Source organism: Eutrema salsugineum, unplaced genomic scaffold, assembly GCF_000478725.1.
Source record: "Eutrema salsugineum unplaced genomic scaffold, Eutsalg1_0 scaffold_10, whole genome shotgun sequence".
Classification (NCBI taxonomy): Eukaryota; Viridiplantae; Streptophyta; class Magnoliopsida; order Brassicales; family Brassicaceae; genus Eutrema; species Eutrema salsugineum.
In genome coordinates, this window is record NW_006256908.1 from 11,554,788 (window position 1) to 11,576,203 (window position 21,416).

General features: G+C 36.0%; 7 protein-coding genes across 7 annotated transcripts; 3 read left to right on the forward strand and 4 right to left on the reverse strand.

Annotated features, from left to right (window-relative positions):
• Positions 1-1,088: 1,088 nt before the first annotated feature.
• Positions 1,089-2,114, reverse strand: LOC18027708 (mitogen-activated protein kinase kinase kinase 17). Its single transcript, XM_006411430.1, has one exon. It carries the CDS (start codon positions 2,112-2,114, stop codon positions 1,089-1,091), a length of 1,026 nt encoding a protein of 341 aa, XP_006411493.1.
• Positions 2,115-3,481: 1,367 nt separating this feature from the next.
• On the forward strand, positions 3,482-4,399 carry LOC18027709 (RING-H2 finger protein ATL40). The gene has a single exon (XM_006411431.2). It carries the CDS (start codon positions 3,605-3,607, stop codon positions 4,253-4,255), a length of 651 nt encoding a protein of 216 aa, XP_006411494.1. The 5' UTR covers positions 3,482-3,604; the 3' UTR covers positions 4,256-4,399.
• A 1,293-nt stretch (positions 4,400-5,692) lies between these two features.
• LOC18027710 (E3 ubiquitin-protein ligase ATL41) lies at positions 5,693-7,255 on the forward strand. The gene has a single exon (XM_006411432.2). The coding sequence runs from the start codon at positions 5,735-5,737 to the stop codon at positions 6,452-6,454; it is 720 nt and encodes a 239-aa protein (XP_006411495.1). The 5' UTR covers positions 5,693-5,734; the 3' UTR covers positions 6,455-7,255.
• Positions 7,256-9,648: 2,393 nt separating this feature from the next.
• Positions 9,649-11,775, reverse strand: LOC18027711 (basic leucine zipper 34). The gene is made up of 4 exons (XM_006411433.2): positions 10,900-11,775; positions 10,560-10,650; positions 10,316-10,442; positions 9,649-10,085 (listed from the first exon to the last, which is right to left on the reverse strand). The coding sequence occupies exons 1-4, from the start codon at positions 11,493-11,495 to the stop codon at positions 9,916-9,918; spliced, it is 984 nt and encodes a 327-aa protein (XP_006411496.1). The 5' UTR covers positions 11,496-11,775; the 3' UTR covers positions 9,649-9,915.
• A 1,596-nt stretch (positions 11,776-13,371) lies between these two features.
• LOC18027712 (glucosidase 2 subunit beta) lies at positions 13,372-14,772 on the reverse strand. Its single transcript, XM_024148171.1, has 5 exons — positions 14,603-14,772; positions 14,406-14,519; positions 14,108-14,203; positions 13,810-14,004; positions 13,372-13,718 (listed from the first exon to the last, which is right to left on the reverse strand). Exons 1-5 carry the CDS (start codon positions 14,700-14,702, stop codon positions 13,591-13,593), a joined length of 633 nt encoding a protein of 210 aa, XP_024003939.1. The 5' UTR covers positions 14,703-14,772; the 3' UTR covers positions 13,372-13,590.
• A 395-nt stretch (positions 14,773-15,167) lies between these two features.
• On the reverse strand, positions 15,168-17,839 carry LOC18027713 (transcription factor VOZ2). Its single transcript, XM_006411435.2, has 5 exons — positions 17,707-17,839; positions 17,165-17,428; positions 16,758-16,967; positions 15,925-16,447; positions 15,168-15,768 (listed from the first exon to the last, which is right to left on the reverse strand). The coding sequence occupies exons 2-5, from the start codon at positions 17,375-17,377 to the stop codon at positions 15,341-15,343; spliced, it is 1,374 nt and encodes a 457-aa protein (XP_006411498.1). The 5' UTR covers positions 17,378-17,428; positions 17,707-17,839; the 3' UTR covers positions 15,168-15,340.
• A 1,203-nt stretch (positions 17,840-19,042) lies between these two features.
• LOC18027714 (zinc finger protein 11) lies at positions 19,043-19,895 on the forward strand. Its single transcript, XM_006411436.2, has 2 exons — positions 19,043-19,132; positions 19,225-19,895. Exon 2 carries the CDS (start codon positions 19,260-19,262, stop codon positions 19,893-19,895), a length of 636 nt encoding a protein of 211 aa, XP_006411499.1. The 5' UTR covers positions 19,043-19,132; positions 19,225-19,259.
• The last annotated feature ends 1,521 nt before the right edge of the window (positions 19,896-21,416 follow it).

The window sequence follows — 21,416 nt, forward strand, 5'->3', positions numbered from 1 at the left end:
TTTTTTTTTTAAATAAAAAATAAATCTCAAGTGGATTGACATTGATCATGTGCCTGTGTAGCTTGATATTGTCGAATTTGACCTATTTATATTGCTTGTTTGAATAATAGAGTGATACAAGAGGTATTGTTACATGCAGGAGTCTATAGTAGGAATAAAATGCGCACAAAATGTCAGATCATTTATCTCCACAAGGTTGGCTCTTTGCAAGGGAATATCCATGTTTCCAAAACTTCCTGAAAGTAATAACAAAAATCGTTGAAATAGTGTGCTATCATTTACCAACGAAAATCAGAAAGAATCGGAGTATTAGATATAGAAAATCAGAAATGCATCAACAAAATAACAGAGTTTCTTCGATCACAGAGAAATTATCTAGGACTGAGTGTGAATTACAAACCCTAACTTCGAATTTCCCTAATTATTATGGAGAAACTTAATTCAAAAAAAAAAAAAAAAACTTAACACGAACTTCCCTAATTGCATTATCGAACGAGTCCAAGGTTTCTCAAGCAAGAACTTAATCTTGTTTCTCCATTGTTTACGTACAAATTGTTAAAAACCAAACTAAAACAATGTTAAAAACCTAACCGGAAGTTGTTTACATACAAATTGGATTAATTGCTCTTCTTATTTTATTTCATTTTCTTAACGTCACTAGTCTTCTTATTTTAACCGTTAGACGAAATCCAAACCGATTTTGTATTTTTTAGCTTACTATAGAGAAACCGATTTCATCTTTGTCCAAAAAGGAGAAACCCGATTTCAGTATAAGTACTACTTAAGTAAAACCATGATTTACTAACGTTGCATATTTTTACACAAACTATATTATACTCTCTGCAAGACTAGGACTGTTAAGGAAACTCCAGACAGCATGTTAATCAGTAAGGCACCATCATAATGAAAAATAAAAATAAACAGAAAGAAAAAATAGAATTGAACTGATACTTGATTTAATACCATACATTGTTGGCAAATTAAAACCCTTACAACTTATATCACCGTGTGATTAACTTGATCAACACCTACTACCAAGTAAAAAAGACGAATAGTGACACAATCTACAGAACAGGAACGATATTGCATCATGGAGGTCTCGGAGGTATAATCTTCAGCTTCAAGGGTCTATTTAAATTTTTCTTAAACTGTGGGGTCTTAGGTGGAACAATCTTCACTTTTGGGGGCTTCTTTGCAATATCTTTCGACTTTAACTCCACAACCGACTTTCTCTTAGCTCCGGCGCCGGTAACCTTCACCTTCTTCTGATCGGAAACTTTCCGGAGAAAGGGATGCTTCAATAACTCCAAAGCGCTTCCTCTCTCCTTTGGATTTCTTGCAAAACACGTTTGTAGAAACTGCCTTGCGTCACAAGGTAGAGACTGTGGAATCTCAGGTGCGTTCCCATTCAACAAAACAGGCAAAAGCTCCTTAGAATCTTCGAACGGCCATGGCAGTTCTCCTGTATACATCTCCAAAACAATGCAACCTAATGACCACAAGTCTAACTCTTTCTCGGCGACGCCGTCGTGAACAGATTCCGGCGACATGTAAAGAGGCGTTCCCAAATAAGGAGAATCAAACTCCCAAGCTTTCGACTCCTTTCCAACTTCCGTCGACATACCAAAATCTGAGATCTTCAATTCATATGATGATTTAAGTCCACCAACACCGTCTTCTTCGTATTCGTGACGTGGAAACACAAGGAGATTCTCCGGTTTGAGATCGCAGTGGACATAACCGTGATTATGAACAGAGATAAGTCCTTGTAGTATCATACGAGTGAAATCTCTGATCATCGAATCATGCAGCAATGATCTTGTTTCCATGAAAGAAGTTAAACTTCCAGCAGCTGCGTACTCCATCGACATTCTGTAAACTCTGACTCCGTAATCGTTGACACCTCTCGACAGAGATGTTCCGAAGGTTCGCACGATTCTCGGACAATCTCTGAGTTTAGACAAAATCTGAAACTCTTTGTAGAGAGACTCATAGTCCTTTGCGTAAGAGCTTTTCACGGCTTGGTCGTACGGATCTGAACCGTTGGGTTTTGTGAATCTGATGAGATCCACGGAACCATACGAACCTTTTCCTAAGGATTTCATAAACTCCATTGACAGAAACGTGTTTTACTCACTTCCCTGCGACCTAAAACCCTAGTTGGAATCTGAATTTGAGGATATGTGGAGAGCAGAAAGAAGTAGTTTGTTGAGTTGTGATTGAAATTGAAGAATATGTGAATTGTTTTCGTATTTGATAAGCCGATAGGGTAAAAAAAAGGAAACATGTTTGTTAAGTAGAATCTAGACTCTTGAAACAAAAAAAGGAAATTGGATAACCCGCCGTCATATTACACAGACGATTTATGGTTGATTCCACCATTAAATGAATTTTAACCGTTTTGATCTTTGGATTTGTTAATCTCACTAGTTTCAGAATTAGCTTTATTTTATCTAAATCACTTCACGCTGATTTGGTCTTTGGATTTGTTTATCTCATTGGTTTCAGAAGTAGTTTATTTCTATCTAAATTATCAAATATTTTCATATTTTCTCTTTTTTTTTGGTCATCATCATATACTTCACATATGTATGGTATTTACTATTCATACGGCTCTATGCAACATCATTCATGCCATATGGCTAACGAAATTGTTAACTAGTGACATATGGTCCGGGCCAAGATCATAGAGATTAGGGAAAGTATTATATGGCCATTTATACCAACCTAACAATATGAGGCCCTCGTCCTTGAAAAAAATAATAATAATAAGATAAAAGAAAGTGCTATATGAAAGTACAAATATGTTGTTCTTTTTTTCCAACGAAAGTACAAATATCATATAAGGAAAAATTTATACTGTATGTTCACTGTTGTCTTTACATAATTACATGGAGAAATATATAAACATATGTTGAAGCTAAAATTTATTGACTTTATCATATATACAAGGAATAAAAGAGAAGCTAGCGTGTGAAAAGAAACAAAAAAGGAGTTGAATGTGTAACATATTCGCAACTTGTAATAGACTATTACAAACATGTTTGTCTGTTACAGAGACTTTCTCCAAGTTAAACTATATGGTTCCCACACGAAGCCTCACTCCAATCCTCACGTTATAACTTTTAATTTTCGTATTTTCTTGACTATGCTCAATTTACAATATCTAGTCATATTATTGGGAAAAAATAGTATTAGTCAATTTATCATTTCTATAGAATTCTCATAGCTGCTGTCATGTTATGTATTAATGGTATAAAAAATGGAAAAGATTGCAATGCTAACTGACTTTCATGAATGTGATTAGATTTTCTAAATTAAAAACAATTCCGAGTAATTAGTCAACAATGTCCCTTGAGTTTATGAGTATCTCTTACTTCTGCCGTATTGCTCTGCCTGTTTTGTCCCATCCACGGACCCGCCAATCATATTATAATGCTTTGATGAATGAATAAAAGTAAAAAAATCATAAGGGGTTAACATAAAAACATATTTTATCACACAACGAAGATCCCTTCAATCTCTCCATTACTTGTGTTATTAACTTATAGTAATCACTCTCTGTGTTTCTTGTTCCACCGAAACAAAAAAAAAACGCTTTGTCATGAGCTCCGACAATCCAGAAGACCGGTTCTGGCAAAACACGACTCATTCTTACCATGTCAACAGCAAGATCTTACTCGTCACCATCGTTTCCTTCTCTATTGTTATCCTCATCGTCTTCGCTTTTCATCTATATGCAAGATTCGTTCTCAGCCGCCGTAGATCCGCCTTCCAAGACCTCCCCTTCTCCATCGTTTCTCAGCCGCCCAAACGTGGCCTCGACACTCTAATCCTCGCTTCTCTCCCTACGTTCGTCGTTGAAGTCAACGGTGATGTGGCGTCAACGGAATGTGCGGTGTGTCTAAGCTTGATGGAGGAGAAAGAGACGGCGAGGATGTTACCGAACTGCAAGCACGTTTTCCACGTTACTTGCGTTGACACGTGGCTCACCACGCAATCCACTTGTCCCGTTTGTCGATCTGAAGTCGAGCCGAGTCCAAGGCTTGAGCCCGAGCCTAGGGAAGGGCCAGTTGGCGACGGTGCACCGCCGTTGGATTTTGTGGCGGCGTCTTCGTCGGAGAATAAAACTGGTGGATCATCGGTTATGCGGTTAGATTCGTTTCGGAGGATTTTGACAAGGGAAAGATCTTCGAACAGGAACGATCATTCTCGCGTTGACCAAGATCGTGTATTGGATCTAGAAAGACAATGAATGGATACATAATCATTAATCTTTAATTCAAGTACAAAATTACTCTTGTTCTTTTAAAATTTTTGTTTATTTACTCAAATCTTTTGTATATGTAAATATAATGGCACACTTTTGTATGTTACTGTAAATATCGACATTTGTACAAAGCCGATGTTGATTAACGTAAGAAGATAAAAAAGGTTGAACTTGTAATATAACTATTTGTCTATTCAGACAGTTTTGTACTCCGAAGACTCTTCTTTCAAGTCAAACTATGTGGTTTTACACGTATCTGCCTTACACGTTTGAATTTATATTATTCGTATTTTCCTGATCATGGACATGTTACATTATTTCTAGGCATATATTGAGATAACACTGAATTACCATTTTTGTTGACAAAAAAACGTGTGTTATCATTTCTAAAATCTGTTGGATGCAATCTTATTTAACCAAATGTACATATTTGTAATGCATGAAATCAAAGAAGACATATATGTTTCCTGGTCCCTACATAGTATTTTTGATACAAACATCAAAAGGTTACATATTTAAAACAAATTAAAGTTTTTAGTATGGATGAATCTTGTCGGCAAAAAAAAAAAAAAGTAAGGATGTCTGCTTAGATATGTACCATACAAAATAACAAGTTAACAACTACTCTTCGTACACTGAATTGGTGACAGAGGTAGATCTATATCGTATGGGAAAGGTGGGGCACGTGCCCCATACATTCTTTAAAAAAATTCTAATTGGTCATTACATTACATCTGTTGATTCTTTTAGTTTGAATTGGCTTTTGATGCCCACATTAGATCTTTAGGTGACGAGATCGATGCCCCATCTTTATATTTGTATCGGCCACGTTTCACATTTTATTTGTAACTCTCTGTAGCCACATAATTTATACTCCCCTTTTGTGTCGTATTCCCTCTATGTTTTCTTTTTATCATTTATTTTTGCTTGGTTGTATAATTATGTTGAATCGGATTAGATCTCGTATTGGATCTTGAATTTCGGATATTTTGTTCAATACTAATTTTTATAATATTTTTTTCAAAATCATTATTGGCGATTCACTTCACAAAGTCTATATAGGAATTTATATCTTCCAAATTTATATATGTATATATATATAATTTCTAAACTATAAACGTATCAATACTTACGAATTTATACGAGCTAAAGTATAAACATTTTTTTTTGGTTCTTAATTAGCCATAGAGTTTAGTGTTTCCATATAATCCAAGTTAAAGTCAACATTGATGAATTTTCAAGCCTTGAAAGTAGCTATCTCCCAAACTTTCTTATTCTATCTACTTGATATTTTTCTCCACCCACCAACTAAAGTATCAACTTTGGAGAAAAAATAAAAATAAATAAGAAGAAATTTCAAGAGTCCTTTATTCCTTATATAATAACATCAGAAGTTAGTAACAATTTCTGTTCACTATCCTTCTCCATCCACCTAAGAAGAAGAAAAAAAAAAAAATTTACACAATGAGCTCCAACGACAGAGACCAACACTGGTTCAACGATCACCAACACCACCACACGTTCTGGCCAAATCCTTCTTCTTACAATCTCAACAGCAAGATCATGCTCGCCGCCGTGGTCTCTTTATCAGTACTTATCATCATCGTCTTCACTTATCATCTCTACGCAAGATTCGTTCTCCGCCGCCGTAGAGAAGCTTTCAATGGCCTCCCCGTCGTTTCACGCCAACCTTTTCAGGCGCCAAAACGTGGCCTCAACGCAACACTGATCGCTTCTCTGCCTACTTTCACCGTTGGAACCATCAGTGACGTGGTGGCTGCTACTGAATGTGCTGTGTGTCTCAGCGTGTTGGAGGAGCAAGACACGGCGAGAGAGCTTCCGAATTGCAAACACATGTTCCACGTCGACTGTATTGACACGTGGCTCACTAGTTGTTCCACTTGCCCTGTTTGTCGGACTGAAGTTCAGCCAAGGCCGAGACTTGAGCCTGAGCCGAGAGAAGGACCAGTCGGCGACGGTGCTGCACCGCCGTTGTTGGAGGAAGTTAGGGTGAATTTGACGGCGGAGGCTGCAGCATCTTCTTCGTCCGGTAACAAAACAGTTGGCTCGTCTGTTTCGCGATTGAATTCGTTTAAGAGGATCTTGACAAGGGAAAGATCTTCGAACATGATCAATCATTCTTGTGTTGACCAAGATCATGTACCGGATCTTGATAGACATTGAGTCAAACATAGAGATACATACTCTGCATATAAATCATACATACATGGATAATCTTTAATGTATACTATTACTCCTTTTTTGTACTAAATCTCTGTTTTTTTTTTTTTTTGTTGATATATTTTTGTGTGATGTAACACTGCTTATATGTTAGTCAAAAGATACATATTGATTAATGTTGATACTTTTCTAGTGAACTCTTCACCTTGGTAAGAGAGTAGAGAGCTTAAGTATCAAAGATCCATTAAAGATGCAGAAACATTTGTAATTACATAAAGCTGAGGATTGGGGAAAGGAAGAGATCAAAAAATGTTTCCTTCAATCCCCAAGCGGTAGCTAATGATGATGAAGGATCAGTGTCATCGTCACACTGTGGCTTAAAATGATGAAGGTCAACGTTGAGCTGCCGAATATCCGTCTTGCTCGGCTTAAATCAGAGTAATCTAATGCAGTTGTTCTCTGCTTTGAGGTGGCATCCGAGATATTGCCATTGTTCAATTCCTTAGCTATTGATATGCTCAATGTTACGTAGCCCTATGGAGAATGAGAACGTTTCAGATGATTTGCCTTTAATAGCTTTTGCAACTGCAAAGTAATTGATACGAAGAATACATTTGCCAAGATCAAAAGCAACCCTCGAGAAAAATGAAGTAACTTTCATCCTTCTATAGCCAGAAACTAATGAATAGAGCTACTCATGATTTCAACCAAAAGCCATCAAACTATAAATTATTTATGACATTTTTGAAAAGAGCCTCAGATCGACCAAAATTGCTCCAAACAGCCTGAAACTAACACACGAATGCTGGCTAAATCGCAATACAAATGTGCATAATTTAATTACCTTGAAGAGAATTTGAATGTTCCCTGACCTGAAAACAAAGATGGGAAATTGATTTCAACGAACAGTACAAAATGCATCAAACTTCCAACAATCAATTCACAATGTCATTCATAATCGAATTTGCATTTTTCATAACTAAAGACTACCCTATAGGACCTATACATCACTCCAACAAATTTGACACAAAAGAAAATGTAAGCTTACTAGGATTAAGGGAAGTAACAGCTGCGTTGTTACTAAAGTCTCAAGCTTTTATCTGCGAGGCCGTTCTTCAGGACATCCGAAAGATCGTAGCTGAATCCCGACGCAATAGGCGCCTCCTGGACCATAGACCCAGTCAATGGACGTTTGGATTGCTGAATCCTCCGCGTTGTTCTTCGTCACGCACCAGAGCTCCGTCTCTATTATCTATCCACCGAACTGCGCAGCAGCCGCCGATAGAGAGATGGATTAGGAGGCAATGAGGCTGAGAGGGAGAATTCCCGGTCATTTTCCGAGAGATAGAACGATTTCCTCTTTTAGCGAGAAAGCTAAAGAGGTGTGTGATATGTCGAAAACACGAAAGATCTGAGAGTTACTCCCAGAGAAAGAAGATGAGTGAATCTGAAAGAAACAAAGAGATGCGGGCGAATAATGTAAATATGTAATTTTGGACTCAACCCGTTATTGAACTCCATAATTTTCAGTTAAACCAAAATTTGGGCCGTGTTAAAATCCTTTGGCCCATGTACTTTTTTTGTCGTGGCCCATGTACTTAACTAAGCGTTAAGTGTCTTTTTAACTCTGGTCAAGTGTTTTTGCTGCTTAAAATAGTAGCGATCAAATCATCTATTGAACACTACTCTTGTCAACAAAATTTCAGTCTTCTCTCTTAATTGAATTGGTAAGTGTGGACTAACATTTTTTCAAAAATGTGACTGAATTCAGAGATTTTCTATAGAAACAAAGATAACAATGGATGTGTCCGTTTTTGAAATTGTATTTCCAAACTTTGGAGCTTTCTTTGTTATATTTCTTCTTTCTTCGAGTTGAACTGTGAGTTGTGACCGTCTCATATCGTTTTGAACCATTTAATTTCAAAAAGAAAATATGAAATTAAATGTCAATATATCAATTGTGACCATTTGGTCCAGTATACCATACCACCCATTTGCTAAAAGAAACTTAAAACCAAATCTTTGGAAATAAATACCAAAAACAATGAGAAAAACAATAAAAACCAAAACCAATTATGTTACGAGAGCCTAGTGGTCCAGTCAAGGAACACATCACGTGAACTCACAGCTTAGCCTTCAGATGTGTCCACATGCGTTCCACTTTTCTTTTCGTTCCTTTTCATTCCATAAGATTTTTTTAGGGACCAATTTCGACCCCAATTCCTAAACTGAATGCAAAAAGGTATACCAATCCAAACACACAATTTCGATCACGAATTAGGTTGTCAAATTTAAGTAATTAGAAAATTCCGAAGTTTTTAATTTGGTCTATTGTTTCTTTAATAAATTTAGATCATAGTAAATCGCTGTTGGTAAACTTGATAGTCTTCTCTTGAATGAGGATTTGAATTGGAGAACAACATCTCAAATTTCCTAATAGAATTATATTCATATTCATTACAGTACATTACAATGCTCTATGGTGAAGGTACAGGTTACCCTCCTTTATAATATTCTAGACTCGTATTTTTTTTTCATCTTTTGAAACACAAGAATATTATTCATTTAGAAGGGGGGAAATATGAAATAATTAAAGTATATCCTAAGTAAAAAAACAGAATATTATTCATAGTTTAAGAATTTGCTTGGTAAGAGCTTTCCTTTTCTTAATATGGAAAAAAATGGAAAAAACATATTGTTTTACTCTTAATAAGGAAAAAACATTTTGTACAACAGTACAGTAAAGTTGATACATTTCATTCATCTTTCCTTTTCTTACAGAAGTGGATATGCCATATGATTTTACCATCTAAATTCTATATGACGTAACAACATATTGTTTTATTATGTCGTTAAGTGACATATTCCTATAATAGTGTACAAAACTGTTGAGACAGAAAAAGGTGAAAAAAGTAACAACCATTATACATATTTAATTTTAGCCGTTCAAACAATTTCTGCTTTCATTTTGTAATTTTTTGTTCATACTGTAAATGTCTATAGACTAATTTAAATTGAGAGTTCCTCTTTTTGTTTGTCAGTATAGTTCTTGTTTAACCTATCTAATAAAACTGGGAACAATGCTTATTTTTTTGCAAGAAGAAATGTAACATAGAGTAGAAAATGATAAACAAATAAAACTATTAGAAGAAATTTTGATTAGTACACAAATCTTTTATCTTTATACACTCCCAGAAAGAAAGAAAGAGAAACAAGAAATCAACTAGATCTTTGTACAAACAACAATGACTTCCCCTCCATTAACCCCAGGAAAAGAAAACGACATAAAAACTAGAGAAAAAATAAGATACATCAGATTAGATTCATCACAACTTTAAAAAAAATGTGATAAGAATTTCAAAAAAACAAGGCCTGCTCCATCTACAATTCTTGACCCAAAGAGATTTTTAGAGTCAAGAAATTTTGCCAAGAAAAGTGAGAATGTAGTTGATTGTGATGACTTATCAGACATTGAGGAGCTGCTCTTTTTCAATAGACGGCTTGATGTCGACGGCCGAAGTAGCTCCGACTCCTGTCGCCGGTGAATGATTTACATTCTCTACTTTCTTGAGGCTTTGTTGTTGATACACTTGTCGAAGTCTCTCTATTTCCTTCTTCAAGGCTTCTTGATGTGCTGCGAATTATTATTACAATTATTTTTATAAATATTTTGTCAGCAATTCTTTGTATCTCTATAGAATTTTTTTTTTTGGGCGTGCTCATATATTGTCAGTGAGAAACTGTATTATTTCGTTGAAAGATATATATAGTTTCTCGAATATTTAAAGTTTGCTAAAAAAAATGTAGGGAAAATAATAATAGGTCTATGAAATTAAAGAGGAAAAAGGAAAAGAAAAAATGTACCATCTTTGAAAATCTTGTCTTGGGCTAAAGCAGCGATTCGTTGCTTGAGAGAGCTGTTGTCGACGTTGAGAAGCAAACGCTGGTGATCCAAGAACGCAACTCTTGGCGATAGCACTGACACTTCCGCCTTTAATTTCATTTTTTCACAAAAAAGAAAAACGTTTAGTCGACAAAAAAAAAACGATTTAAGGTTAACTATCATCATAATTAAATAATTTAGTTAAGAAAGTGTAAATGTATATACCTGCAATGAAGTGACGCTACGTTCGAGCTCTGATATATATTGCAGTTTCCTCACCCTTGATCTCTGTGCTGATTGCCGATTTGCTAATATTCTGTAGAACCATTCAGAAAATTTATTCGAATTTAAATAATTTTATAATTTTTTTTGTGAAAAGGCTTAGCTTAAATTATTATTGATGTGACGCTGATTTAGTTTATATAAAAAAAGTGATGCTAATAAGAATTGATTTTCTATTTATTTTGTATTCTGTTAACCATAATCTGATATGGGTTAATAAAATTGTACGTGCATGCATGATCTTGGGTTTGCAAAAGTAGGACGATGATAAATAAAGTTTTACCTCTTAACCCTTTTGGGATCGAGAATCCGGTTGCCGGAGCTATCGCCGGAATTATTATTCGACGCCGTACCATCCTCTGGCTCCGTCTTGCATTGGCTCTGGACTTCGTCGTTACTGTTGTTGTTATCTTTCGCGTTATGATCGGACGGTGGTTCTTTGTTGTCGTCTTTAAAGCTGTTATGATCGGACGGCGTGGATGTATTCGATGAAGAGCCAGTGGCCCCCACATTCTTGTTGTTGTTGTTGTTGTTGCTATGTGACAGATTATTACGCAAGTCGTCGTCGTCGTCGGTGAACATCGACATGAATTGCTCGTCGTCGAACCTATCGAAGTGGTGGCTTTCGATGCTGACGTGGCCTGTGACGGCAGGAGCTTCGAGGAACGCGATGGAGTCGCTGATTGAGCGACGGTGGTTGCCGCGACGTGACGCTGAGAAGTCGAGGAACTCGTCGACCCATGAGGGGTTTTGTACGGAAACGGCTGAAGCGGTTGTAGCGGCGGGTGCGGCTGCGGTGGAGAAAGGAGAGAGCTTTTGGGAAGAGAAATCAGGCCAATGTGGTGTCATGTTTGGGATTTTAGGAGGGAGTTGTGCCATTGAAGAGAATTTCTGTATCGATCTCTATGCAAATAAGTTTCTACCAACAAAAACAAATCTGATCAATTTACAAGGATTTAGGAAAGAAAAAAAAAACCTTTATTAATTACAAGAAAAACTAACGTTAAAACCCAATTCAGAAACCAAAAACCTAGAATGAAAACAAAGGAAAGAAAGAAAAAAACGAAAATTTGAGGCAAATGGAAAGTAGAATCAGAACAACGTCCTAAACCATTGGAAGATTGAGAATGAAAATTAAGGAAGGAGGAGAGGAAGAAAGGAGAAAACGGAAAAAGAGTAACCAAAATGGCTATGTTTAACAAATGGTAGTTATATATAGAGAAGGAAAGACACACACAAAAAAAAAGAGAATTAATTAAGGAGATAAATGAGTGAATGAGATATATGAAGGGAAACATAATGAATTCGATGTGATCAAAGTGTTTATTATCTCTGAGTAGGGTCACATGGGGAAGAAGAGATTGAGATCGGACAGCTATGAAACAGCTGTCTCGAGTAGAGAGGCTAAGGCCTCAACGGTTTTATTGGAAATTCTCCTCATCCACTGGTTTTTGTTTTCCCTTATATAAAATTACAAAATAATCTATGTAAGAGAGATTTAGAGGAGGAATCAAGAAATGATGACATCTTTGGAACTAATCAAGTTTGTTTTGTGGTATATATATAGTATTGTCTTCAAAAGTTATATTTGCACTTATATAATTTCATATGTAAACATAGTTACAATTATCTAAATAGTATAACAAACAATCAAAACTTAAATTAATTATGTTGTTCTATGAATAACGCGATAAGTTAGCTAATACATTTGTTTTTGTTTTTCTATTTGTTTTTTTTTTTTTTTTGAAAGAAGAAAAAGTAAAAATGATTATAGGAAAGCTAGCTAATACAATTGTTTCATATTTGATTTTTTTGACAGGTACTGCGCCATATCTAATCTCTATAGTATTTTTTTCGTATTTTGACGTAAACAATATCTGTAAATTAATAACTTTTGTACGAGAGTTTATAAACCTACGTACATGATTACATGCATAAGTTAGTGGTAGCAATATATCGCATACGATATTCTCTATAGAATTCAGTCGAATAAACCAACGTGACTTCCTTGTCATACGTTATATGAATATCATCATATTAGTCATATCCTCGATCAAAATCCTTTTTCTCCTTTAACATTTTAATGGATTCTCTTGTTACTATATAGATATCGAAAAACGACTATTCTATAATATAATAAGCGAATGTATCTGGTCTGGAGAATCCATTGGAAGCGCCTGTGGGAGCTCGACTCCAAGAATTTAATGGTATGATTAATGAAGGGGAAATCGATGTCGAGAGGAAGAAGAAAGTAGAGTTAAGAGTAGAGAGTGAGCTGTGACATAAACATAAAAGGAAGAAGGAACAAAATAATGTTCCTAGACCACACACACATGAAGCCCTGTAGGACACTTAGCAGTTTTTTTTTTCTATTCAAACTTGTTTATTCTTTCAATCGTGTAGGTACGGATGTTTTCGTCTGTACATTTTTTCCAGATCAAAAAAGTAAGTAGGAAATTAGGAATAGTAAATGGGAGTTTTTGTTTCTAATCAAAATTGCAATCTTTTTATTTTTTTATTTATTTTTTGGTTCAATTATTCAATCTATTTCACGCTCAAATTGTTGTGGTGGCATTCACAATCTTACTTTGTATTAGATCAAAACTTCTAATTAGCAATATCATCTTTCAGTTTCAGATTTTTGTGAAGATAACGGATGAACATGAACATATATTCTGTATATAGTTAAATATATCATGTTAACTAATAAATTAATTAAAATTTGAGAAATTAAGAACAGAAACATTTAAATCATACGAAAACCATCCGTATTTCGTACATTGATTACGGTTCCACAATAATACACGCGATCACAGATCACAACATGTTTTTGTTCGATCCAATTCTAATCTTTAATATAGTTTCTTGTCCGAAGACAAACCTTAAAGCAACACATGAAAACAATGATTGAAATTGCGTAGAAGATTCAAGAAACTATATATATGATCACAGAGTTCCCTAAGAGTTAGTTAGCTCATCTATTGGGATGAACATTCTTCGGCAGACATCGTCTTCTCTTACACCGAGCACGACGCCTAAGCATCCATAAGATCACCAAGAAACTGATCAAAACTAGCTGAAGGGCAAAGACAAGCTTCATACCTGCAGATAACAACAATTTTGTTTTTGTTTGCTCTCGACAATCCGATTATCAAACATAAGAAACTAGCTTTCTCAAAAGGAGTTGCAGAACCTTGGAGATTCTTGACCATCTCCTGAAGATTAACTGTGGTTTTCGATCCCTTTGGATCTATTGTTGAACCGAGTTGCCTATCAATAGATTTACGGTCAGTTCTAGGTTTGTAGATATAGTTAACGTTACCACCCATTATACATGTGTTGGGACAATGAATGCCACTTTCGTACTCGTCGCTTCCATCGCAGCAATCTAAGAAAGACAAATGTTAATCGGTGTTCTAGAGAAGATCATTCACCAAGAGAGCTTAAACGAGAATCATTGTAGTATATAAGATTCAGAAGATGTTACTGACCACATATTCGATCGTTCACACGAGAAGAGTAAACAAACTTTGGAGAACTTCCTATGTTCCTACAGTAAAATTTGCCATTTGGACATGCCGAAGTTCCTGAAGTAAACGCATTGATGCAATCAATCAATCAATCTAAGAAGAACCCAAACATGGAATCACTAATCAGATACTATAGCCAAAGAACTATCAGAAAGTTGCTAAATTTCGTATCTTGGCAAAAATCTCAGCTCTCTGTATTCTAAAAATTTGCTAAATTTCGTGAAATTAGGTTGAAGGAAAGGTGAACGGAAGTGAGTACCAGGCTCATCGGTGCCGTCGAGACAATCGCAGAAGTTGTCGTTGAGACGGTCTCTAGGAAATGATTTGGAACCATCTTTGCATCTGATAATGTCTGAGTCGAAATATTTTTCATCTGCTTAAGTAGAACATAAAAAGAATGAGAGATCAAAAGCAAAATATACAAATTTGTGAGAAGAAAATTCGAAGAAATCAAACCTAATGGATGAACACCGACGAGGGGAGAGGTCGACTTGCCGGAGACGACGAGTAAAAAAGACGACACGCAGTGCAGCAGCGTAAACTTGTTTCTCGACATGTTTGCTGTTTTTCTTTTCCCAGTTTTTGGGTTTTGTCACTAAAAACATCCGTTGACCCGTTGGTTGACCCGTATCTGCATGAAACGTTGCCGTTTAAATAAGACTCGCCGAACTGTTCATAAGTGGGCTTTGGGCTTTTAAATTTTAATGTTGGGTTACGCTACCCATGAATACTTTTTATCTTGGTTTCGACCAATTCATAGCTTGCGGAAACGATTTGGCTGCTTGAGAGAGATGTTGCATTTAGTGAATACATACATGGATATCAAATTCGTGAACAGTTTCTTGCCAAGAGAAAGAAAACTCTTCTATTATTTATATGATTTTCCCTTTTACTTCCAAATCCAGACCAGGAATTTTGATTTACGATTGAGAGCCCAATGAAGTAACATGCCATTGAAAAAAAAAAAAACAAACTTGAATCAGAAATTGCCCAAAATTAACAGGAAGAAAGTTTTGCTCAAGTTGAGATGTGACATTTTAGCTTTGAAACTTATGAGTAATCTCTGAACTTTGGAATACTGATGACAGTACAAACTTTTTTGACACAATACTAATGGTTTCAGAGGGAAAAATAAACGAAGCTAAAAGAATTTACAACTCATCTCAGAATTCTCAAGATAAAAAGGCGCAAAGATCAACTGTTCCTTTTGGTTGGAGGAGAGGGTTTGTCTGAAGCCACCTCAGGTGTTAACTGTCCCATTTTCTCCATCTTCTTCTGCAGATCAGCTAGAGGGTCTTTGGCAACCTTTGCCTTAGGACTCTTCTTTCCATTAGTTAGTTTGAGTTCTAGTCGATATAAGGCACATTCATCAGATTCATTGATCTGGTATTCAAAGAGATGCCACTCATAGGGACCAGGAGGTTGTGGATCCATATAGTAGGATCTCTTCTGGCCTTGTTGTTCTTTCATCAGTTGTTTTCTTGATTCATGCCAGCCTCGTCCGCTGTAATCTGGAAGTGATCTTTGCTTTCGGTTTCCGCTATCATATGCTCTTCTGGGTTTGTCGAAGAAGAGCCATTCTCTAATCGTTTCACCCTCGACCAGTTCAAGATGAAATAGCTCTGCAAAGTATAAACAATTAGGAAAAGGGTGGTCAGGCTAAACTCAGAGACTCAGCATTTGGTTTTTCATTTCAAAGAGACAATGAAATGGTGAACTACAAAGGATGAAGAGATGCAAAACAAGACTCTAGAGGGCCAATGTGTATATGCTCTCACCTGCTGCGTTCCATGGGCATTTTGTGTTAACAGCTCCTTCACACACTGGGATGCCAACATTCTTACCCAGAGTCTTTGCACGAAGAGCATCAATCAATAGATTATCTTTCAAACTGATGCCCCCCGGTCTTAAAACAGGTGCTGTGCCAGGCGAATCTTCATTAAGAGCCAGGTTCCCATGGTAGTCACTGCAGTAGTCCAGGTACCAGTCAGAGCCGTGAGCAGGTCTTGCGCAATCCCATAGTGCACACTTTGGTCCCAAAAAGGCAGAAGGAGGCACACGGACACTTGATGGAGGAGTAAATTCAGCAAAACTTTCAAACTCGCCAGAACCATCAAGCTTAACGGAAGAGCTGTTTTTGAATTCCTGGCGCACTTCTGAAAGATGGTAATCCAGCTGAGAAGTTATATCCAAGTTGTTGAGTTTTTGGTCATGGAAATCAGGAGGGTTTATGCTTGAATCGAACTCTTGAAATGCAAAATGGAGTTGCTGGTCATGTGTTTCGGTATTATTAACAGCATCCTGATATAGAAAAGATGAACTGTTAGAAAATTGATACAGAATAAAACTAAAGCAAGAATGTAGAGATCAAATAGAAAGTCGAATCATTGGTGTTAAAATTTTTTAGAAGCATGGAACCAACAATCCAAAACCAAGAGACAAGTGCGGAGAATCTCGACATTCATGGGAAATATGTTTAAGCAAAACATTATAGAAGATAATTTGGAAAAATCCTTCTATCAGAGACTGTCATAGTCACTATCAATCTGACCAAGAAACTTGTAGTACCCCAATGAATGTTGCGACCAGGCTAAAAGAGTAGCTAGCTCACCTCAAAACCACTGGAGAAATTTACGTTGAAAGGACTTTGAATAAAAGGCTCATCTGTCCATTCCAAGTGTTCTGGAGGGCACAAGCTTTGAGCAAAACCCTCGGGCTTTGGCGCAGAGTGTTCCTTCAGCGAACTAGTTGCATCGTCCTCCTCGTCGTTTAGCTTCAACAGACGGGCTATCTCCTCAGAGAAATGGCTAATACTTCCACCCTGAAACATATTATTAGAAATAGAAAAGAGCTAAATCACCACAAAATCAAAGTAAACAAAAAACAAAAACGAATATTTCTCATCCAACGAAGCTACTCCTGCAAGTTGGTCTCAATTCATAGAGAAACCAGCCAAGCTACGAGACACTAAGACATCACCAGCGAGTGTTAAAAAGGTTTTGGTAATGGTGTACGAACCAGAAGAGAAGATTCTGGAGAAGGAGCACTGAGTTCTGCTTGCCACTCACGGAGATTCTGAGAGATTTGGGCTTCCAAAATAGCATGATCACTAAACCGCCCTTCTTTCCTGGCAGCCTGAAGATGACAAAACCTCTCCTGGAGTTCCATTAGCTTCTCCACCAGATTCTGATGCGACGAAGATACACATGTGATCTTCGGATTGTTTGACATCTCGTTTAATTCTCTCTTCCTGATCAAGCCGCTCAAAGGATCAACCAAAACCTAACCAGATGAGGAAAGAACAGATTGCCTCAAAATTTTCACAGCAATTATCCATGATTGTCAAGATGGCGGTTGAAAAAATTCACGAAAACAGCAACAAAAAAAAACGCATAAAATCTAAATCAATCCAACCTAAATCAAAACATCAGTTCATTTGGTTCTACACCAAACCATCAATCTCAACCCTAAATTCGAAATCAATTCTAGAAAACGAACAAAACCCTAACATGATTCTGACTTATGAACCCTAAAATTGAAATCAATTCAAAGAAACTCACGATTTTCGGTTGGGATCGATATAGCTTGGATAAAGAAGAAGAAGAAGAGGGAAAAGGAGTTATCGGGACAGAGAAGAAGAAGGGAAGTTAGAACACCGAAGAAGAGGAAGGAAGGAGACTCATCACGGTCACACGAAGTTTTAGTTTTTCTCCTTTTAATGAAACGCTGCGTTTTCCGGTATCTTTTAAAAACAAACGGACCCTCTTTTTACTGTTTACTGTTTCTTTTACTGTTTACTAGAGCATGTATATGTCAGAGAATTTTATTAAGAATTGCTTAAAATTACTAGAATATTTTTTTATAAGCAATCTTAAGGTTAACTCTAAAAACTCTTCTGCAAAGGTCAGTCCTTATATTTTAGACTTCTTTTTCATTATTTTAACCTAAAATATTTATTAGCAACCCAAATAAAAAATGTGAAAGATTCTCAATGGAGATGGTCTTATGCGGGCTCTATAAATTACTATTGCGCGTATTTTTGTCAAAACCAAGTGGGCTACTCCTGCTAGCAAGTTCTTTTTAACTGCTAGTGTTAATTTGTTAGTTCAATGTCAAATGTGTGAGTTATTGATATATAAGCTGCAATAAACTCTTAAGGACAGGAAACGTCATTGTCTATGTCGTTAATGCATACACAAGCCTTGTTTGGTTTGTTTGTTTCCTTTAGTTGTATTAATACACTTTCTACTCAATGTCAAAATCAACTACTCTAGCTACTCAATGTCAAAATCAACTAATAATTTTCTTTCTTTAAGGCCTCTATGACCGTAATATATGATTATAAGAGCATGCCCATATGGCCATCTCTCAACACCAGAAGAGGAAAATGCGTGTTGATGCATTTAACATATAGCTCGGTAAATATGTATCTATAATTGTGTGTGTATTATAAGTCCAGATATAATGAAGAGAGTTGTGGAGCCAAGATGGAATATGATGAAAATGAAATGGCAAGTCTCCTGCACGATTTTGACACAATATTAATGCAACACAGAGTTCCCATACTACAATAACATTGGTCTCAAGTAACTTCCAATTATAGTAATAAGGAGACACCTTGCAGGCATGAGCATCATGAGTAAGTAGCCTCCATTCAATTCCTCTCTCTCTCTCTCTGTTTCTTAATCATGAAACTACTTCTTTCTCTTTCTTTTTCTCACTTTTTTATATTATTTCCACTCATCAAATCTAATCGAACATAGCCTAGCTATATACTCATTATTCTCCAATATATCAGACCAAACATGTAACAGACTTAAACCCTAATAAATGATCATCCGTGCAACTAAAGACACCCTCAACTAAGGATAAAACCATCTTTTTTCCTCTCCCTTCGACTCCATACAACACAGTAACTCCTCCATAGCTATTCTTCCTCAGATACTCAGCAAACGTAAAGCTCAAAGGATCCTCTATCTATCTACGGTTTTCATCATCCATCCACTCTTATTCTTTCCCACTTCTAAATTGATATATACGCCAGATATATATAACATGTTTTATTTAATCTCATGCAGGAAAGCATCATCATTCATCACTTACGTTGGAGAATATGAAGAGGACACATTTGGCAAGTTTCAGCAGCAGAAATAAAACCCAAGAAGATGTAGAAGACACTAACGGTGACAACAGAATTTCCATGAATCACTACAAGAACTACGAAGCTGGGCTGATCCCATGGCCTCCCAAGAACTACACTTGCAGCTTCTGTAGAAGAGACTTTAAATCTGCTCAAGCACTTGGAGGCCACATGAATGTCCACAGAGAAGACAGAGCAAAACTCAGACAGATCCCTTCTTGGATCTTTGAACCTCACCACCAAATACCTATTTCTAACCCTAACCCTAAGTTAAACTCTTCTTCCTCTTCAACACCACCAGATCATCTTGAGCCTTCCCTAGCCATCCAGAGATACAAAACAACTCCTTTTTCTTCTACCCGGTTTGGTCTTTTGGAAAATACTACTAGCTATGGAGGTTTGATGATGGAAAGAGAGAAGAGCAAGAGCAATGTATGTGGCAGAGAGATCAAGAAGAGTGGAATGGTTGCCTGTCATACTCCAAGAAGTGAGATAAGTCGTGGAGATATGATGAACAAGAGAGATGAAGTCACTGGGTTGGAGCTTGGGATGGGTTTGATAAATACAAAACAAGTTCTCGATTTGGAGCTTCGACTTGGCTACCTTTAAACAACTTTGATTAATAATGTTACTGCAAAATTATATGAAAGATCAGCCTAGCAGTGAGAAAGAGATTGTGATTGCATTTAGGTTAACGATATTAAATAGTATTACAATTTAAGTAGATGGAAATCAAAAAGAAATTAATTAAACAAACTTGGAAAAAGCCGATCCAATTTCTTTCCAGGGTTTGGTGCCTTTTTGAAGAAAGAAAAAACTTGAAAATATATTTAAGTATCTCTTTTTTTTTCTCCATGATTTAAGTTTTATTAACCAACAATGTTTGTATTTCTAATGAAAGAGTCAATTTAACCTTAAAATGGATCTATGTGGTGTTTGAGTATGATTTATTTCTTCTTCCCTTTCCGTTCAATAAAGAACTCTAGCTATAGTGACGAACAATACAAGCCTTTTTTTTTATAAAACAAAACAAGATTTTTTTTTCTTTACGCAATTTGTGAAATATCAAATTGTATAGTAAAAAAATATTTGTTTAGATGGTGTATCAATATATATAATAGTCCATAGATACATAGTAGAATTACGTGGAGTAGGAGTTCGAAATGACTAAAGAAAATGGGTTGCATATGGATGTGAGTATTAAGGAAGAAATAAAGTGATAAAGAGCATTATTATAGAGATGGGTTGATGAGACACAGACGCATGCGACAAAGTGGTACTATGAAACATATAAAGATGGATGATGATCAATTGACTCATGAATAGTTAATGTTTTCATCTTTTACACTCACCATCACATATAATGCGTAGCTTTATACATAATATATATGCAGTAATTCTCATGCATACCATGAATGCAATTCATGCTGTGTGTGTGTGTTCAATTGTCTGATATATTTAAAAAAAAAAAATCGCTGCGAAAATTGTCTCTGTGCGGTTTATGTATAGCTAAGAAATTATTAGGAGTACATGACAAGTTGCGAATATGAGTTTGATGAAATTATGGTGCCTTTTTTTCTTTAAAATGAGTTTGTAAAGCAAAACCTAGATATATAATATCAAAATATGCTATTATCGATTGGTCTTTGGAACGACTTAAGGCCAATTAAATTTAACCACTCATATCGACCAGTACAAAGTTACTATTATGTAAACATTTTATAAAAAAATTCCATCAGATATATACACATGTGTGAGTTGTGGATATCTAGTTCAAGAAAATTTCATTTTAATTTGGGAATTTGGAAGTAAATATATATGTTCCTGAATACAGGTTGCATTTATACATAAAATCATTAAATTTGAACTGTATTCCATGTCATGGCTTGTGATTAATACATCAGTGCTTTCCTGGCTATGAAGCACAACTCCATATCAACTTTATATGTGTATTTATATTTTTATATATATATATATATATATGCATAAAGTGTGCATGTACATACAGTACTATACTAAAAACGAATGTACAGAGTACATGCAGATCAAGAGCCAAGAGTGTAGGAGACAAGATTAGAAAATTAGAATACAAGTGATGTGAAAAGGAAACAACAAAATGGAATGTTTTGG

Bases quoted from the DNA above. Each gene is read 5' to 3' on its own strand.
- LOC18027714 (XM_006411436.2), top strand. From the start codon at position 19,260: ATGAAGAGGACACATTTGGCAAGTTTCAGCAGCAGAAATAAAACCCAA.
- LOC18027710 (XM_006411432.2), top strand. From the start codon at position 5,735: ATGAGCTCCAACGACAGAGACCAACACTGGTTCAACGATCACCAACAC.
- LOC18027709 (XM_006411431.2), top strand. From the start codon at position 3,605: ATGAGCTCCGACAATCCAGAAGACCGGTTCTGGCAAAACACGACTCAT.
- LOC18027711 (XM_006411433.2), bottom strand. From the start codon at position 11,495: ATGGCACAACTCCCTCCTAAAATCCCAAACATGACACCACATTGGCCT. The intron at 10,651-10,899 runs GTAAAACTTTAT...ATGGTTCTACAG, and splicing joins GATCCCAAAAGGGTTAAGAG to AATATTAGCAAATCGGCAAT. The intron at 10,443-10,559 runs GTATATACATTT...ATGAAATTAAAG, and splicing joins GTAGCGTCACTTCATTGCAG to GCGGAAGTGTCAGTGCTATC.
- LOC18027713 (XM_006411435.2), bottom strand. From the start codon at position 17,377: ATGTCAAACAATCCGAAGATCACATGTGTATCTTCGTCGCATCAGAAT. The intron at 16,968-17,164 runs GTTCGTACACCA...AATATGTTTCAG, and splicing joins CTCCAGAATCTTCTCTTCTG to GGTGGAAGTATTAGCCATTT. The intron at 16,448-16,757 runs GTGAGCTAGCTA...TTTCTATATCAG, and splicing joins ATTTCTCCAGTGGTTTTGAG to GATGCTGTTAATAATACCGA.
- LOC18027712 (XM_024148171.1), bottom strand. From the start codon at position 14,702: ATGTCGAGAAACAAGTTTACGCTGCTGCACTGCGTGTCGTCTTTTTTA. The intron at 14,520-14,602 runs GTTTGATTTCTT...CTACTTAAGCAG, and splicing joins CGTCGGTGTTCATCCATTAG to ATGAAAAATATTTCGACTCA. The intron at 14,204-14,405 runs GTACTCACTTCC...CGTTTACTTCAG, and splicing joins CGACGGCACCGATGAGCCTG to GAACTTCGGCATGTCCAAAT.
- LOC18027708 (XM_006411430.1), bottom strand. From the start codon at position 2,114: ATGGAGTTTATGAAATCCTTAGGAAAAGGTTCGTATGGTTCCGTGGAT.